The sequence below is a fragment of the Piliocolobus tephrosceles genome, chromosome 4, assembly GCF_002776525.5.
Source record: "Piliocolobus tephrosceles isolate RC106 chromosome 4, ASM277652v3, whole genome shotgun sequence".
Taxonomy (NCBI): domain Eukaryota; kingdom Metazoa; phylum Chordata; class Mammalia; order Primates; family Cercopithecidae; genus Piliocolobus; species Piliocolobus tephrosceles.
This window is the reverse complement of record NC_045437.1, coordinates 54,530,533-54,551,058: the sequence shown is the minus strand read 5'-3', so window position 1 is coordinate 54,551,058 and position 20,526 is coordinate 54,530,533. Positions and strand designations below refer to the sequence as shown.

At 39.7% G+C, this 20,526-nt stretch overlaps 1 protein-coding gene across 1 annotated transcript in view; it reads left to right on the top strand.

Moving 5' to 3' along the window:
• RGS7BP (regulator of G protein signaling 7 binding protein) overlaps positions 1–20,526 on the top strand; it is a 105,875-nt gene that overhangs the window by 81,842 nt on the left and 3,507 nt on the right. The window contains exons 4-5 of the mRNA XM_023210424.1: positions 6,827–6,974; positions 10,475–10,545. Coding sequence (XP_023066192.1) covers positions 6,827–6,974; positions 10,475–10,545 — 219 coding nt within the window. The remainder of the gene's footprint in view (positions 1–6,826; positions 6,975–10,474; positions 10,546–20,526) is intronic.

Sequence of the window (20,526 nt, the reverse complement as noted above, 5' to 3'; positions counted from 1 at the left end):
GTCCAGCCACACACCCTGCCCCTTCTCCATCATCACCAGAAGGAGGACACTGTTATTAACAGACAGACAGAGGTCCTGAAAAACAAATTTGAATAGACATTCAGGAATGACAAGATTTTTAAGAAAAACAAACACTGTAAAAAGGAGATACCAAATACAACAAATGACTAATACTTGAAGAACACATTTTAAAAGTGATAAAAAATTTAAAATATATGTGATCAATATATGCAAAGAGATTTATGAGTCTGCATATTCTTAAAACAATTTTTGTCTGCAACATAAAGGAAGCAGCCAGATTTGTTGGAAGTAAAAATGTGATCAATCAAATAAAAATAGATGGGTTAATCAGTGTTGGGAGACAGTTCTCCACTCGTCTCTCACATTCTGCACATCTTGCAAACTGGGGCACTGACTGCCCTTTGTTTTACCCTATCTTCTCAAGGATGTTTATTTAGGAAATGCCTTGGAAAACAGAGACAGTGTTTCTTCCAGAGCAAGGCATACTTACTATTCAGTACAGTGAAAATGTTTCCCTCTTCAGCAAAGGGCAGACGCGCTTATAAAAGACACAGAATCCCTGAGCTCAGGGTTCTGCCCTCCTGTCACGCAGCCCACTATGTGTGCAGGTACTGTTTGGCCCTTTTGCTCCTCACTGTGGGAATTAGGACTCAAAAAACCAGCACAAATGCTAATCCTCTGGCTACTGCTTTCTGTGAGTAATAAACTACCTTTGTATCTGACCGAGAAATCTCATGTCTTCTTCCAGTATCCATGAAACTACAATAGGCTAATTTGCAAGTAAGGTAAAATCTCAAACCTTTCACAGTTCTTAACATTATTATAATGGAAATACTGAGAGCCTAAAATGGTGAACTGAAAGATGAAGTCAAGGTATTCTCCCAGAATTCAGCCCAAAAGATCATTTGAGTATGGAGAATATTTAAAAAATGGGAAAGATTGAGCCAGAGACTCCAATATAAAATAGCAGTTCTGAAAGAACAGAGAGAATTGAGAGAAATCAATAATCAAGAAAAATAGAAAACAATTCCCCAACCCTAAAAAAAAAAAAAAAAGAAAAAGAAATATCTAAAGTTAAAATATTAGACTATCTCAATGAATCACTTGGTAGATTACTTAATAGTTACTGAGGGATAGGTGGGTACGGTGGCTCATACCTATAATCCCAGCACTTTGGAAGGCCAAGGTGGGCGGATCACTTAGGGCCAGGAGTTCAGACCAGCATGGCCAACATGGCCAAATCATTTTTTTCCCACAAATACAAAAAATTTTCCAGGCATGGTGCTACACACCTGTAATCCCAGCTACTCGGGTGGGTGAGACACAAGAATTGCTTGAACCTGGGACACAGAGGTTGCAGTGAGCTGAGATCACAACATTGCATTTCAGACTGGGCAACAGAGACAGACTCTGTCTCAAAAAAAAAAAAAAAGTTACAGAGGGGAAAAGGGGTGCATCTACTATGCACCTTGTACAAGCTGACAGAAACCACATTAAACAAACAATTGATAATACTTAGCATCATGAATAAGACAAACTGACTCACATTCTTTCTGGTGTGATGCACTAAGGACACAGTATCACCCCTACAATATTCTTGCCAAAAAATGTTTATTCTGAATCTAGGCATGTGGGACCCATCAGACAAATCCAAGTGGAAGGACACTATATAAAACAATTGACCTGAACTCTTCATTCAAAAATATTCATGACAGTAAAAATGAAAAAGGCAAGGATGCTGTTCTAGATTAAAAGAAAATAAAGAAACATGACAGGCCATGCACAGTGGCTTATGCCTGTAATTCCAGCACTTTGGGAGGCTGAGGTGGGAGAAGTGCTTGAGGTCAGGATCAGTTTGGGCAACATAGTAAGACCCCATCTCTACAAAAAATAAAAACAAATTAGCCAGGCATGGTGTTGTATTCCTATAGTCCCAGCTATTGGGAGGCTAAGGAGAGAGGATCACATAAGCCCAGGAGTTCAAGGCTGCAGTGAGCTATTATCATCACTGCACTCTAGCCTGGGCAACAGAATGAGACCCTGTCTCAAAAAAAAAGAAAAATAAAAAACACAACAAGTAAATGCAGTGCATAGTCCTTAAATGTATCCCTCAATTTAAAGAGAAATGATAAAGTATTTATTGAAACCATTGGGGAAATTTAAATATAGACGATACATTAAATAATAGTATAGAATCAAATTATATTGAATCATATTTAATCAAAGTTTAAAAACATTGGTGCATTCCTAGGTACAGATAAAAGAGAAGAGAACAGAGTCATACTAGTTATTAGAAAAACTTAGTTTGAACATGAATTTATATAGCCAGCCAATTAGAATCTAAGTGTAAGCACCAAGAGGGGGAGAGAGAGAGAGAAGAAAATGTATTTGTGGTCATGTAAAAACTAATGAATTTAGCATTCCACAGATCTCCTCTGAAACAATTAGTCAAGGATATGCTCCCAAAAATGAAAACTGAATTCAAAAAAGAGGAAGACATGTTTGAAATCCAAGAAAAAGTGGTATTCAAAGAAATCAGGAGCCATAAATAAATAGCATTAGGGTATGAAAGAGTTCCAAGAGAAAACTGCATTCAACTTTATACTATTAAAAATTTATTCAGTGGATTATTTTCTAGGACAAATGAATTATCAAAATTAACACAAAAAGAGAAATAATTTTAAATAAACCATTAAACCTAGACAACACTTAAAAAGTAATCAATGATTCACGCTTTAATAAAGGTCAAAGTCTTACATGGTAGTAATTTATAGTTTCATTTGCAGTGGATTCAAAAATTTCAAAATTCAAAAATGTCAGTGGAAAAAGTACAATGAAGGAGAACTTTCTGTAATGAATACTAAAAACATAATAATTAAAATATCATGGAACTGCCACAGGATAAACAAATAAATATAAAATAAAATAGTATATCCAGAAATAAACCCACATTTATATGGGAACTTAATATATTAGAAAGAGTAAAGTCAATAGAAAAGTCACTAGATGCTGTTGGGGCAATTGGCTCTTCATTTGAGCTAAAAATTTAGATTATTATATCATACCATATATAAAAGTAAATTATAGAACTGAATATTTCAAAACTGTGCGAGTATTAGAAGAAAATATAGGCAAGGCATAATACCAAAAGACATAAAAGATGAACAGCTTTGACTATACAAATTTAACTTTTCACAAAATACATTATAAACAAAATTCAAAGACATAATAGAGTAAAAGATATAAGCAGTATATATAGCAAATGTTCAGTGTCCATTCTATGAAGAGAACCCTTACAAATCAATAAGAAACTCAACGCATTGTTTAAATGGGCAAATGATACAAATAGAAAATGTAAGGAAGAAACAGGAAGAAACACAAGTAGTCAATTAAAATAGGAAAATAAATGCTTACCTGCGTAACAAACAAACAAACTTTTAAAAGTTTTTTTAAAAAGAAAGTAGAAAACAAAAAAAAGAAAAGAAGTTTAACCTCAGTAGTAATACAGGAAATGAAAACTAAAAACAAAAGGGCAATGAGATTCTATTTCTCCCCATTAGATTAGCAAAAATTAAATGTTGATAATATGAAGTGCTAGGAAAGGGGTGGGGAAATGGGCCCCCTGGATTACCACTGGTGGACGTAAAGTATAAATTAGCATAGCCTTTTCAGAGGCCAATTTGGCAATATATATTAAATTTTAAAATGTGCATACATATACTTTGTCTCAATATTCTGCCTCAAAGGATCTGTTTTACATAAATATTGACATATTGTGGAAAAAGAGAACAATTACAACCTAGCTTCCTTATTATGGAATACTGCCCATCCATTAGAAAGCATTCCATAAATTAAAATGCACTAACAGGAAAATATCTCTAAGCCTGACTACAGTAGCAAAGTAAGTTGTATAACAACATATATAGTATAATTACATTTTTTAATGCTGTATATCTATTGAGATACTACTATGCGTAAGCCTTGGTCTTCGGTAGTAGGCTTATAGAATTGAAGAAAACAGATAAAATTATTGGCCTTACAGAGTTTACCTATGAAGTTTGGAGATGAGAGATGAGTGTGGGACTGGGGATGGCAAACAATAAACTAGTAAGCAAATACATAAGCAAGATCATTTCTGATAGTGGACTTTTCTAAGAAGGCAACATGTCATGTCATGGAGAAGAATCCTAGCATAAAGTCGGTACTATAGGTAAATACGAGCAATTATAATTCACTTGCAGAGTAAACTTGACACCACATACATTCTGGAATTGAAAACCCCTTAAATTCATATTGATCTTTTCTGTCTTTTAAGACATGTTAGCTAAAGAAGATACTATATCAAACTTCTGCAGGGATTTTGTAAGCTGACAGAAAGCCCTAAAGTGAGGGCCAACATTCATGGTTTCCATTCTGGTTCAGCTACATTAGCAGAGTTAGACCTAAACGTCCCCAAAAATAGGAAAAGTAGGTTATTACCTGCCTTTACAAGCCCATAGGGCTGTTTCAAGATCTTTGAAATCTTTAAAATGATGTTTTAGTTTGAAAAAGTTATGGAAGGGCATTTGTCTTGTAAGTAGCAGAATAATCACAGGTATTAAGTATAATCAAAGGTGTTGTCAACTAAATTCCATTTATGGCTTTGCATGTAAAAGGTGTAATATGAGGGAGGTGGAGAGAGGACTCCAACAAGGAACATCACATTTCCTGGTGTCCTCCCTTTTCCTCATTGGAATAAAAGCTTCAGTCTCTATAGTCTGGACTTCAGGACAGGGAATAATATGGCCCCAAAGCTAGACAAAGCCCATAAGCCAGAGAATTCTGATGAATCTTCTTCCCCTCCCCCTCTTTGATGCCCAAACCATACTCCATTCACCAAGACATTTCCAATACACAGGAGTGTAATAGAAGCCTTCAGGTTTTGAAAAGCAGAGACCTGTTTTTGGGGGAGCCCTCATTTTGCCGCTTCCCCTCATCTCAGCTACCCCTGCTCAGACTCACATCCTAAGGCTGACCCTGCCTAGAGATACATGGCTGGTAGACTGACCGCACTCGCCGCACTCTGCCAAGAGGCAAAATGCAAATGCTTTTAAGAGGTCAATGCCCTCCAACTGTGAAATGGTAATGTGCTAAATTATGTGCTTAATTAATTTCCCCCCAAGAGCATACCATAAAATTGGAGAAACAATTCCTCAGGCAAGTCCCATCACCCAGGATCAATGTGCATAAAGTACACAGGAAAAGATCGAAGTTTCTCATCAGTAAATGTGTGCATGTGCTCTGGCTGAATGTTCAGAGGTCGATTTCTACTGTAGGTTGGTGAAAGGCATACAACCAATTAAATTGCTTCGCTCTTTCTCCTTGTATTGTTACCACATGGGTTAGAAACTTCAGGGATGAGATTTTTGCTACTTCCCTCCAGCAGAAATCCAAGGAAAAAACTTCCTGTTAGATTTTACCATGAGCAGGCATCCTCTTCACAAGTTTGTAGATTTTGTTTTTTATTAGTTTTCTTGTTAATGCAAAGCAATCACAGTAGGATTAGGGAAACTGAGCTAAAAGATAAGGTGATATAGCCACTAGCTTATGAATATTCAATGATATGGGCTGTAACAATCACTTAACTAGTCTGGAGTTATATCTACATGATAAAAATAAAACTGGATAAAGGAGGCAAAAACACTATATATAATAACTATCCTTTTTTCCAGACTACATAATGTTATACAACAGCTTTGTAATTATTTGTATAATGTTTTCATTGTTTAACTCCAGCACTGTAAGCTCCATGAGACTTACAATGCTGGAGTTTTCTTTCACCTCCATATCTCTAGCAGCAATCCCTTTGCTGGTAGCTGACACTCAAGATATATTTGTAAATAAATGAATGAATGAGTGAGTGAATGAATGAACACATGACTAAGCCAGGTTTAAAACCCAGTTCCAGGCCTCATTGATCATTTCCATGGTACCAGGATACCCCTCTGTGGAGGCACAAATTTTCAAGAAAGAATAAAAGACATTAAGAGATTATGCCTAGGCCATACACCATAACCTCCCATTTAATTTCATATAAATGTATGGCTGAACCAGTTTGGAGATTTGTTTCCAGAAAGTACTGATTTATTCACTTGAGATCAATCATGGTAAAGACAAGTCTTCGTGGGTAGGCAGTGCATTGCTGTGGACGGCTACCTAGTACATCGTGTTCACATTTGAGTTGATGGTGCTTTATGGTCTTAGTGGTGTAAGTCTGGATCAAGGTCGGGCTCTCTCCTCATAGAAGGATGTGTTGGAGGAGGCTGGAGAGCCAAGGAATTGGAAGGCAGCTGCATGATCCCTGCTGCATGCTGAGAGGGCCAGTGTCTAGAATCAGAGAAAACAGCAGGAGCTCTCATTCTTTCTGCTGGGTGTCACCTGCTCCCGGCCCTTTTACCTGCACCAAAAGCCAGTAGGTTTCACAAGCTAAATCCCTCCTCCTGAGCTAACTTAATCTAATTCACTAAGAATGCATTATAAAACACCAATACTCTATCAAAGACAGGGGCTTTAATTTGATCTTGATCTTTAGGTTCCATTGACCTCAAGCTGTCTTTCCCGGAATGTTGTGAAAACATGCTATACACACAAACACACACACTCATACATGTATATATCTAATTATTTTATTACTCAGAAAGCTATTAGGGTTAATGGAACATTTGACTTAAAGCATAAGCAACCTTTGCACTGACATCCTGCATATAGAGCCTGCATTTATGATTTCTTATTTCTCTTATCTTTACCAACACCCTCCCTCCCTTAGGAAAGGAACCTGGCGGGGGAACCAAGAGTTTGGATTGCAAAATTGAGGAGAGTGCTGAAACACCTGCCCTAGAAGACTCCTCATCATCCCCCGTAGATAGTCAGCAACATTCCTGGCAGGTTTCCACAGACATTGAGAACACTGAACGGTAAGTGGGAAGTTACCCTGAATAGACTGCCAATCCTCCTCCCGTTAATGTTCTCAGGGGCCACAGAGAGATGAGGTTTTCTAGTTCAGATTCAGAAACAGAGCTTTCTTTGGTCTGCCAGAGGAGCATAGTGCTGGCAGAGACCCTGGAGATTGCCTAATCTGCAGACAAGAAAACTAAGACAAGAGAGGGTAAGCAGTCCAAATGCTGCAGAAGAACACTAGCAGCACCCACAGTAGGCACAGGCTCCCAGGCCTCTGCTTCTCCCACTCTAACACATTGCATCTCCGTGGAAAATGAGAATAGTGTGCTGCCTTGGAGGGGAGAAAGTCTACATGCTGTCATAGTTCACCTACTGGGCTGGTGCCCAAAATTCTCATTTGTTTAAGGGAGAAAATCCAAAATTACACAAAGATGCCTCCAGTAAAGTCTCGGGTTTCAGGTATATGGAACAGTCTGCTTAGCTGCCATTTGAGGGCTGAGCATTCTGTCCAGTTCACAAAGAGCTTCTCCCAGGGCCCCCTTCTCTTTCTCTCCATAAGGTGGCTGATGGCCCCTCAGTGGTCAAAGCAAGTTAATGCATTTTCGTAACTTCAGTAGCTCACTTCTAGAGAGGCAGTTTCTTTCTTGAAAAGAAGAGACTCTACAGTGATTTTATTTTATTTAGGAAAAAGGAGTAATAATAATATTATTATAATAAATACCGTGTCCCATCTAGATGCTAAAAATGACATTTTGTGAGGCAGAAAGATAAGCCTCTTGTTTATTTGCCTTTACACTGATATCTGTGCCCTTTGCTACTAATGTCCCCAGAGCTGGCACCAAGTAGCTGAATGAATACTGGGCAATTCCACTGAGTGTTCTGTGTGTATGAGGTTGAGTCACTGACAACATAATGAACATTTTATTTTATTTTTTTATTTTTAGAAATGTAACACACAATGGCATTTATAGCCATTGTGGTTCTACTTTCAGATTGTAACATAATTCTAAAGCTAATTACCGAATTTCTGTGTTTATAGAAAATTGGAGCATGTGGTAATTATGTGCTATTAATAAAACTTGGATTTTGTATAAGCTTGGAAATGCAACAATTCAAACAATAAAGCTGTTTGGCACAGTTTGATAGCACTATAGACAAATGATGAGGGAGTGATTTATCTTAATTTATAAAATAGAAAATTCTTAGCTCTGTTCCCAGGGAAAAAAATATCTGCTGAAATGCCATATCAGGGCATAAACCATCAGTGAAGCCATTTCCTTTGCAAACCTTAGACAGCAGCTATATTCAAGCCTTATAAGCTTACAAGAAGGGATGGCAGTAACAGTACGATAGCTATGGCCCACAACGTTGGCAATGTTTCCGTTCAGCCTGAAAGCCCAGATTCTGGTCAAAGGAGATGGAGGTAGGCACAGTGGACCTGGTCCAGAATGTGGCTAACTCCATTCTCCCTGGCTGTCTGCCTTGAGAGATCATGGGTCTCAAACTAGGTTGCACAGTTAAGTCATCAGGAGGGAATTTTTTAAATACTGATGGCTGGGCCCCACTATAAGCCAGCTGAATCAGGCTCTCTTGGTGTGAGACCTGGGCTTAAGGTGATTCTCCTCTGCAGCCACCAAGGTTGAGAACTGGTGCTTTATTAGAGGAGACCTTGCCTCAATCCCCATGTTGCATTCCTAGCCCTTTCTCACCCATTCCATCTGTCCTTGAGATCTTACATGAAAACAGACTGTGCCTTGCACTCGTGGAGATGGGGCCCCGCTTCCTTTCTCCTGCCCTCCTCTCTCACTTGATCAGCATGCAGATCACAGACACTTCCTCACACTTCACACCCATGGGAGTGGATTTGGAATGTTTTTACAGGCATATTTCTGCAGATCCTCAAGGCTGCTTTCCTTTCCTTTTCCAATCAATTATTACTGAGATTTGAGTTCCTCTTCACATATCAGTCAATACTTGAAAAGGAGCTCCCATGAGGTCTTCAGAATTACCCTAAGAAAATGGTCCTCAAACCATGCTCAACAGAAGAGGGGTGTTTTGTGAAGTGGACTGAGAGGTTTCATACCTAAAATTAAATGGTGACTGTCTTTCCTCAGATAACAAGAAAAATAAGTGGATAGAATTTCTTCAACTTTAGGATGATCTTCCGCCACAAAACTTTCCTAAACCCATGGTGCCTACCAGTGCTTGCCTATCCTCAGTTCATTAAAAGATACATCTGCTTTTTGTACCAAATTATGTTCCTGGCTATTTCAAATGAAAGCTGCCACTATGTCCTGGGGTTTCAAGAACACTTTCTCCAATGCACAACCACCTAGACGTGTATAGGGACCATTGTCCCAAGGGTTTCAAAAGATCAGTTCTCCCCTACCTTAGACTAGAAGCCTCCTAAGATGGCTTCCTGCTTTACAGTTCTGGGGTTTTATGACCATGTATGCTCTGAGATGAGGGAAGATATTTGATGTGTGCAGTGGCATTGCATGCTGTGCGCTGAAGTCAGGAAGTGTGGAAGGATGGTCAGTGCTAGAGGAAGGTCCAGCTGTCCCCAGGTAGGGCTATTTTCCCTCTTGTTCCCATACTGCGCCCTTTTCTGTTCCATCCATTGTAAGGAGCTCTTCTCTGGAAGTTTTAGAATTTGTTACTCTCTCATTATTCCAAGTCAATATAATAAGTGTTAGCCCTGGTGAATGCTTAATACCTGAGTTATACTGAATTCCAATCATGGTAACAAGGGACTATTAAAACCAAGCAGAAGATGGAATTGGAGGCCATTGTCTTCGTGAAACAACTTAGAAAACCAAATAGCGCATGTTCTCACTTATAAGTGGAAGCTAAATGGTGGGTACACATGGACATGGGGTATGGAATGATAGACATCAGAGACTCAGAAGGGTGGGAAGGTGTGGGGGATGAGAAAATACTCAGTGGGTAAAATGTACATTATTGGGGTGATGGATGCCCTAAAGGCATAGACTTTACCACTATGCAATATGTCAAAGTAATAAAACTACACCTGTACTCCTTAAATTTATACAAATTTTAACAAGCAAATAACAGCAAGTGAACGTACACAGCCACTATAGTCCTCTGACCATAAAGTCTTGATAGCACCATCACCCAGCCTCAAGTTTGTTCTGGGCAACCCTGTTGTTCCAGTTGTACATCCTTGGCCTCTCTGTAAATCTAAAGCACTGTCCTCATGACCAATGGCTCTTCTCTGATCTTAGCCAGGTTCGACTGGAGGCAGAGACAAGGGCTTCTGCAGGAGAATGCCCTGTAGAAATGTTTGGCAGAGTAGCTCTCATTTTTTCCTGAGCCAATCTATCTCAGATTTTTTTCTTGTAAAAGCAAAATAAATTCAATATTTGCCTACTGGAAACTAGAGCTAGTGCAATTAGACACAGACTTTCATCCTTCAGTTGTCTCATAGAACAGATTGTTTGAGATTTCCTTTTGAAAATTTACAGCTGATTATTCTGTCTTTTTATCAATTTTACAGAGACATGCGAGAAATGAAAAACCTTTTAAGCAAACTCAGGGAAACTATGCCTTTACCACTGAAAAATCAAGGTGAGTCTTGTCACTTCTCTTTGAGGCAGAGGATGTTTTTAATGGGATAACCTTGGGAATTGTTTCTTGGAAATTAAAGCATATGTCTCACACAAACAGTAGATGGCATTGAGCATTCATTTGTCTTTCCTCAAGAAGATACCAAAATGAGACTAGAGACTCTCTGGTGAACACAGTATGCTCTGAGGGGGCCTGAGATACATTCTGACCTTAAAACAAACTCCTCCTCTACTGGTCCTGTTACTCACTGTGGAAACACCATGCCAGGCACAGCAAGAGACTTAAGAACACCTTCAAAGGAAGATCTCTGCCATCCACTTGTGTAATTCTCTTTAAAAAGTAATCCAAAAAATTAACATATATTGAGAACTTACAGCATGCCACTATTCAAAATACTTTGCATGTGTTAACCATATTCACTTATTTAATTCTAAATAACTTTGAGGGAAATGCTATTAGTGTTTCCCAATTTACTAGAAACTGGCACACAGAGACGTTAGCTAACTTGGCCAAGGTCACACAGACTGTAAGTAGGAAAACTGGGATGTGAATTCAGGCAATCTGTCTCCAGGTCTATCCTATGGGAGTATATGCCCCAACGCAGAAATGAGAGGGAGATGTTCACTAGAATGCGGGAAAGTCCCCTGTATGCCTTTTAAACTATTGTATCCTCAGTATCTGGAGCCTGGGACATAGTAGAATAACACCTGTCACAATCGATGTTGGTTAAATCTGCACCTACCTTTGCAGCCCCAGAGACTGACAATGTGTACAAAGGACCAATAATAAGGGCTTATATTAAGTATACGTGGCTGGAGCAGCCATAGTTAAAGTATCAACTTCAGAGGGTTGTACATAGAGGTGGAGAAAGGCTTCTAGGAGGCAAGAAAGAAACTCCTCTTGTTTTCACTGAGCAAAGCCTGATGGGAGGGAAGACAGGGTGCTGCTTGCCTTGAAGCGAGGAGGAGGAGGAGGAGGATTTGGCAGTGGAGCTGGAGGCTCCTCTTGGCTCCAGGAGCAGCTCAGCAGAAGGTGGAGGGGTGGAAGTGAGAACACCAGATGAAGAGGCTGAAGAGCAGCGTGGCCTGAGCTGCACAGGGGCGGAGGTCAGAAAATAAGAAGCAGGGGCTCCAGCACATCAGATAACTCGGAACAGACCCTGAAGGGCCTGGTCGCCAAGGCCAACTGGCTTGAGTCACAGGTGTAGTGTTTTGAGAAAGTAGAAAACATGCTGTAGTGATGAGAGACTGCTCTGACCACTACATGGAAGATTATTGCCAGAAATAAGCATAGTGTTTAGAACAAGGGCTTTGAATTAAGGATAGCCTTGGGTTCAAATGCTGGCTCTGCCACCTACCAGCTTTGCACCCTGGGAACAAATTGTTTAACTTCTGCAAATGTATTTCCTCAGCCCTGCAAAGGGGATAATAGGATCACCTCCTTTAGAAGTCTGTTGTGGGGATTAATTGAAGCAATGTGTCATGTGCCTACTACCAAACTTAGAGAGCAAACACTTGACAAACACTTTGTTATTATTATTATTGTTGTCACTGTTAATATTATTTACAAGCTGGTCAACCCAGCTTTGCTCAAGAGAACCCCAAATCACCATCAAATAGAGGAATCCCTGCTACCACTCACTCTGCAACAGACCATGTGTAGTGTACATGTGAGGCTGGTCTTGAGCCTGCAATTCAAAACATTGGCCCCAGGACTTTAGATCTGCAGCTCATGTCTGAAGCTGTCCTCAGTGTCTTAATAGGTTTGGCAAGCCTCCTTCATCAGTAGCACCCTGGCCTCTCGCCCTCCCTCACATTCAGCTTTCCAAGAGGATGGCTGCCCAGGGTCCCCCAGTCTGAATTTCATGGGTGCCATATAACCTATATTTTTAATCACATCATCCTAAACATTCCCTCCCCATTTAGTGATTGTTCATCCAGCAGTTTTTGACTGTGTGTTAATAGAAAGACAGAAATTTTGTTTTATTTAGTCATTTGTAATCATAAAGAATATCATATAAATATTTTATGTGACTTGAAAAAATAATTAATTTTAATTACATTTTTAAATGTAATAATAATAATCAAAGGTTGATACTGTGAGTGAAAACATGAGTGAAAAGGGAATAGTCATCAAAATCAATTATACTAAGGACTTGAACCTTGGATCTATCTGGGGAACAAAAAGGAAAAAGCTAGAAAGGAGATACAAGGACTTATTCAGAAGGAGGTGGTGCAGTAGGATTTTAATAATCAAAAATAACTAACATAAAGGATTGTGAGAAATTTGAGTTTCTTCACTGAGGGAAGAAATGGGAATCCTTAGCATGAAACAATACATCTCTGTTCTCTATGTGTTTAACATGACTTCACAGCCTACTGAGCTGACCAGTGGAGGATCCAGAGGGGACCTGAAGAGTCTCTCTGGGAACATTGTGACAGATGCATATGGCACCATTTTAATGAACAAATCATATAGATTCTTCCTGCTACATAGACTGAGATAGACCATAGAGGCTTCCCCAATTCCTTTCTGGAATTCTTTTCAGGTGGTTTATTTATTATAGAGGTCTAATATGTACAGGAAATGGTGCAGGGTAAAATGTGGAAAAAAGTATTCCAGTTCTTTTCTGTGGACCTTATTGTCAAAACATGATTCTAACGGGATGAAAACCATTATAGAAAGCCATCTGTTTTCTTTCTGCCTTCTTATTTCCTTTCTCTTTTCATTCCATTTACATGGGTCTTTAAATCAGAAAAAAAAAAGGGAAAAGATACCACTCCTGGTCCCCATCTTTCCTATCTCAACCCCTGACCACATGAAAATGCTGCTGACTGAGTCCACTATTCTCTAGGCTCTAACTCGGCCCTCAACTCCAAAGCTGTTCCATGTTTATTTCAGCATTTAAAGATTTAATCATATCTTCTCCGCTTTCTACTACAGTCAAAACTCGGCTCCACAACAGTTTACTTTAAATCAACTTTCAGTGGAGAAGAAAGGAAGGTGGCCAAGGACAGGAATTTTAATGGTTAGTGATTATGCCTTCATTTTTAGACAGCCTTTTCTTTCCCATCCATCCAGTTTCAGACTGGAGGCAAAGAGATGCAGAAAAGAAGAGCAAGCCACCCTTGCACTGCTGAGTTCCACCGTGGGCTGCAGACAAGGGCCAGGTCTCCTGGCCCTCAGCCCGCTGTTCTTTCCACTGCTTCAGCACCCCTCCTGTCCTACATTCTAGGTCACTGGCAGTGCTGTAGGGAGCTTCATTAATTATGATAGTCTCGCTGTGTCAAATGGATTACAAATGGAACCACCTGTGGGGAGCCTACAAGGTTACTGACAGAGGCTAAAAGGAGATTGGAAAGTGAAGAACAAGCGTCTTCTAAATGCATGCTGTTATCAAACAAAACAAATCAGCAGAAATAAATTAAGCCTGAAAGACAGTTTCACCTCTTCCAAAATTCTGATTTAGTGAATGCTGTGGGAGGTGTCGGTATGTTCATTCTTGCATAGAATTCGGTCGTTGATGCCATGCACGAGAATCAGTCTGGAAGTAGGTAAGTCAGGAATTGACCTGGGCTAGAATGAGTCCCCTCTTGTGAACAACACTACTCCAGACTAACGTGGGCCTAGAGATGGTTCTCCCAAACTCATGGCATCCTCCTCCAATCAGGACCCCCACATCCAGAACCGAACCTGGCTGTGTGAGGCAGAAGAGTTCTCAGATATCTGGCTGAAGAACACTGGGCAGTTATGCCACCATCTAGCGTAGAGACGACCTTTTAGGTCCTTCCCCCAAGAGCCTCATAAAGACTTTCTATGTTTCTAGCTGCTGTCTGAAAGTTATTCTGGGCAGTTTTACCAGTAGCCCCATATCCTTTGCAATTTCTGCAATCTCTTGTCCAAGATTCAGTGTGACATATGTAAACCAATCTGATTTCTTAATGCATTACTCTATTACATTGAGCTATGTCTACTCACTATCTACTGAAGGAAGAACAGACCTCTCACCCCAGCAGCCTTTGTCCCCATCATCATCCAACATATAATGGTCACCAATGATGTGCCAAATTCTGTGTTAGGTGCCGAGGATGTCTCTCCTCCACTAAAACCTGTCCCTTTCAACAGGCAAAACTTGGATGGGAATCACCTAGGAAACTTTTCCAAATGCCATATGCCTCCTCTCGCACAGATTCTGGTAGAGCCTTCAAGGTTGGGCTGAAAACAACTATTGCATATGCAGACAGACACACACACACACACACACAAACACACAATTGGAAAGACACAGAAATTAGTGCTCACAATATAATAATGCTGTAACAGTTAGACATGGGTTGCTACAAGGTATATTAGATTCTCACCTAGCCCAGGCTTGAATTCAAAATGGGGGATTATTAGAGATTGCTTTTTAGAAGGTGTCTGTGCTGAGAATTTTTAGGATGAATAGCACTTAGCCAAAGAAATAGAAGAAACATAGTCTAGGCCAAAGATTCTGGATGTGTGAAGGCATACGGGGAGATGAAAGGGGAGGGGATTTTGATAACTACAAGGACTTAAGTAGTTGGGAAAGTGTCTAGACAAGAGGCTTAAGAGAGACAAGAGAGAGACAAGAGCTGTATCATTAAGGCCCCTTAGGCCATGTTAAGAGGTTTGGGAGCCACTGGAAGGATTCCATGAGGAGGCAGGTGTGGTCATCCAGGTGAGAAATGCTGAAGATCTCACCTAAAGCCAGGGGGTTGGAAAGGAGGACAGGGACAATTGGATGTGATGCATAAGGAGAAGCAGAATCAAGGAAGAAACCCAAGTTCAGACTTGGAAAATGAAGTAAATGACGATGTTGGTCACCAAGTTAGAGAGAGCAGAGGAGCAGTAGTAAAGCCAGAGAACAACAACTTTTGGACATGGGGGGAACCTTCTGGAGCAGTGCTCAGTGAGACATGTGATCTGAGAGGACGGAAACACAGATTTGAGCATCATCAGCGTAGTGGGAATTGAAGCCCTACCAATAGTGTGCACAGACAAGAGTCCTGGAATACCAAAAGGGAAGGTTTGAGAGGAAACAAGATCAGACTACAAAGGGGACTGAGATGAAAATCACAAGAGCATGATTAAATAAATCAAAGAAGGTTGCAAAGAAGGAATGGCCAGTGGTGAAGCTAAATATGAATTGGAAGTGTCCACAGGATTTAACGACAAGGTGGTCACTTGTGGTGTTGGCACAAGCAGCTTTCTTGGAATTTTGGGCATGGAAGTCTGACTAAGGAGGAGGGGAAGTGAATGGCAGATGATGAGCTGGGGCAGCCGGGGTAAATTCATTAAGACTTTATTACAGAGCAGTGGGAAGATGGGATTGGATGCAGATGATGTGCCAAGAGCTGCAGCAATTGTTTATAGAAGCAATGGGAATGTTAAGGAATGCAGAAGCCTGGAGCAGTCAGAAAAGACTGCAGGAAAAAAAAAATGTTTAAGCTAATCTTTGAAGGAGGGCTTGCCAATTGTCTAAGGAGGGAGGACTTTTCTGAAACGAGAGGTGGCAAGTGCAAAGGCAGCAGACAAAAGAAAGTACAAACATCGTTAGGGAATTCTAAGTAGCTCTGTTTTGGACTGTCTCCTCCTTCATAAGCCCTTCATTCCAGCCAGACTGGACTGTTCACTCTCTTTTACGGCATTTTTCACGAAGCCTCATTGTTACTCAAGGAAAGGTCCTTGAGGCCAGGGACTATCTTTCTATTAGGACCCATCTTGGTATTATCCTCAGTACCCAATGTAGAGCCTTGAACTTAGCAGGCTTTCTGTTAATCCAGTGGTTCTCAAAGTGTGCTCTTATGAACAGCAGCAATATCTGGGAACTTGTAAGAATTGCTGATTCTCTGGCCCCACCCCAGAGCTACTGACTGAGAAACTCTGGAGTTGGGGTCAGTAATTTGTGCTTTAACAAGCCCTAAGATGATGCTGATGCAGCTAATATTTGAGAACCACTGGCTTAGCTGAGGGTCTCTCTCTTTTTTTCCCTGGAATAGAAATTTGTAACTGCATTTCTCATCACCTATATAAGAAATCTTTTATTAGCAAAATAAATTTGAGCAATAGAGAAGTGGTTTGGGGGAATTGCAGTGTCCCTGGCTTCAGCAGCATTCAAGAACTAAACATTGAGGCTGGGCATGGTGGCTCATTCCTATAATCCCAGCACTTTGGGAGGCTGAGGTGGGAGTATTGCTTGAGGCCAAGAGTTTGAGACCAGTCTGGGCAACATAATGAAACCCTGTCTCTCCAAAAATAAATAAACATTTTTAATAAATCTAAAATAATGAAACATTGAATGACTGAGGTTTGAACTTAATGGTGGCCAAATTTCCTACTCTCCCTCTTTTTTTTTCACTTTCTCCTATGCTTTACTTACTCTGCTTCCCTTTCCACCTTTCATTTTCACATTTAAAACTGTCTTAGGTTATAGTTTTCTGAGAGTGAGTACTTTGGAGAAAAAATGCTATAAAAGTCTTAATTATAAGCCACATCTAAATAAAAATTTGCAATAAAAATCAAAGATTTTCCAACAAGTTCAAGTGCATTTTTCCAGAAAATTTAGAATGACTGGGGAAACATTCCCTTTTGCTTACATTCTTGCAGCCCTTCTGTTTATTCAGTGATTCTCAAAGGGTGGTTTTAGGACTAGCAGCAATGTCTGGGAACTTGTGAGAAATGCTGATTCTCTGGCCCCACCCCAGAGCTACTGAGATAGGCCTTCAGAGACACAATTTCAATCAATGTGGAGAGACACATTTCCTTGGAGCTGAATTCACTTCATACCATCCCAGGAATACTTACTGCTTGGTAAATTTCAGCATTTACTGCAGGTGTCAGCTCCCCATGGTGTAGAAAGCTGCTCTGAATTTCTGCCAATAAGTTTTTAGCTTTTCTATTACCTCAGCCTTAGGTGATGGTCAGACAAGCACTAAGCAAGGCAAAGGTCTCACAAATGTGCAGCAAAGACGACCCAAACCAGCAGTTGTCCTTAATAGGCAGCCTCCCCTTTGCTTAATGTCTGAGCACTTTCTCATCAATCGTAACAATTTATTCCTTTGTGAGAGAGATATATAGTACACATATATATATGTGTATATGTGTGTATGTATGTGTACATAATATGTGTATATTTGCTATATATATGTATATCTCGATATAGATAGATAGATAGATAGATAGATAGATAGATAGATAGATAGATAGAAGGCTGAGTGAGAAGAATTTCAATAGCACAAAAAGCTGTGCTATTGAAACGTTTTTGGGGTTTTTTAATCCATTGTAGTGAATGCATCACAGATATAAGTATCAATCTTGATACAAATTTCATGATATCTGTGTATATTACCTACTTGCTTTTAATATATACAAAAACAAGACAGTGGAACTAAATATATGACCACAACATACACGTACACATTTTCCTTTGTAAATACAGCATTGTGGTAGACATTTCCTCATGTAAGAGGAGCAAAACACGTCAAAGTTGCATACTGTAACATATAAAGACCATTTCAGTCCCTCCCCAAATTGGGTAAGTATTTGGGGAAAGGGAAGGAGATACCAGAATTTAGAAAACAGATCTTCCAACTCTTAAATAAACAGCACTATGAAGATCTTTCTTTCCCATAAATATCTTTATAATTTTGGTGACTCTGTTTTAGGGAAGCATTGAATTCCAGGTGAATTTGAGTTTCAGAAAGTGGAGTTAGAGTCCAAAGAGGTACTGAAAGGTAAAATTCTTTACCCCTCAGAATTTGCTATATCTTTGCCGTATCCAACTAGGTTAAGTACCTTGATCAATTCATGGTTAAAGAAGTAAGAGTCCTAAAAATGACGAGAAAATTAGTTATTTCTTTCTGCTCCAAATATTTCATGGTTTATCTCTGAGATGTTCTCCTGAAAACTGAGGCTAATGTTTAGTATCTAACATTGTTTTCAGTTTCTTAACTATTTGGGAGCAAGTTAACTTTAAAAGAAAGATATCCTCTTTTTAACTCTCATAATGTTGACATTCAGATTATAGTAAATTATTTTTCACTATGGAAAGGACAATTTAGTCCTGTTTTCCTCCATGTTAACAGAATATGAGCTTTAAGAGAGGATTTTAATCTCTGGAGACTGGGAGGGTGGACTATGTTTGATTCATTTGATATGCCCAGCGGGGGCGCCTGTTTTCTTCTCTGGCTTGGACTTGCTACTCTAGCTCTATCTAAATATATAACATAGTGCAACATTCCAAGGAACACTGTCAACCTTGGTGGGTGATACTAATTTACAAATAAGTGTGACACATTAGAGCCTTTGGGAAGGGGAGGAGAAGCCCAGGCACTCAGATGACACTTTATGTAAGAGGACTGGAAAGCCAGGATCTATTTTTGCTCTCAACAGTTTCCTGAGCATTGTAAACCAAAAAGTATCTGAGACAAGTCTCAGTCAATTTAGAAATTTAATTTGCCAAGAAATAGTACATGCCTATGACACAGCCTCAAGAGATCCTCAGAACATGTGCCCAAGGTGGTCAGCCTACAACTTGGTTTTATAGGTTTAGGAAGACATAAGACATTGATCGATACACATAAGATGGATATCAGTTTGGTCTGGAAACGCAGGACAACTGGAAGCAGGGCTTCTAAGTTATAGGCAGATTCAAAGATTTTCTGATTGACAGTTGCTTGAGTTATTATCTGAAGACCTGGAATCAATAGAAAGAAATGTCTGGGTTATTATGATAGGGGGTTGTGCAGACCAAGGTTTTATCATGTAGATGAAGCCTCCAGGTAGCAGGTTTCATTGAAAATGGATTATAAATGTTTCTTATCAGAACGAAAGAGTCTGTTCTATCAGTCTTAAGGTCTCTGTGTTGATGTTAACTCTAGTCAGCTTTGTCTGAATTCCAAAAGGGAGGATGATATAATGAAGAATGTTCAACTGCCTCTTCCCAACATGGCCTGAACTAGTTTTTCAAGTTAACTTTGGAATGCAGTTGGCTGAGAGGAGGGGTCCATTCAGGTGGTTGTGGGACTTACAATTTTATTTTGGTTTGCAGCACCTGGGCTCAGTAATCAGGAAAAACAAGCCCTCTTCTATGAATCAGTTCGATTGAGGTGGGGCACATTTTTCACTTTAGCTATCTCTTCATCTAACTTCTGCTTCTGTGCCCTTTGCCAAGCTTCCATCCCCTTTAAGGTTAGGACGGGGAAAGGAGGGAACTCCTTAGCCCCACTCTGGAAGGAAAGTGCAACTAGTCTTGGCAGAGCTTAGGTACATATCAGTCACCAACGTCAATCAACCATTTTGTTATTCTTAGCTCCAGTCTGAACATGTCCTAGCACTGCCCTAGTTGGAAAATTCTAGATTATCCCCTCATAGTCCTTTGCCTCTGGGACCCACTTTGGCCAATTCTGCTTCAACAGGGTATTTCTACCCACCTTCTCTTTTGGTTTGCACTTTTATAAAAAACGCAACTCTTTAAACCAGATTAGGTTTACTGGTTTATTTCTTCCTCTACTTGTCATCACCGTAAAAATTTCAAACCAAAATTTATTAATTCAACAGCTGGCAGTCTTCTCTGAATGCCCTTGTGTACAGAAATCTACAGAAAGTGCTGAGAAAAGACTCAATAGGAAATAGTTGAAACATGAAAAGACATGAAGTCGATGAATGAAGGCATGATAATGATCCAATGGAAAGGAAAATAGTTAATAATAGCTATTTTAACTAAATGCTTCCTCTATGCTAGACAGTAAGCTACTCATCATGGCTAAATCTTTTTCATAGATTATTTCATGTAATCCTCACCTGGGCTAAGTTTTATTAAACTCTATTTTACAGACAGCTTAGCAAGCTTCAGTTACATGTTCAAAGTCACAGAACTGGCAAATACCTGAGGCAGGTTTAGAAAAGAAGTCAACCTTACTCGTAAGCATGGGTTCTTTCAAATAAGGTGTATACATTTCC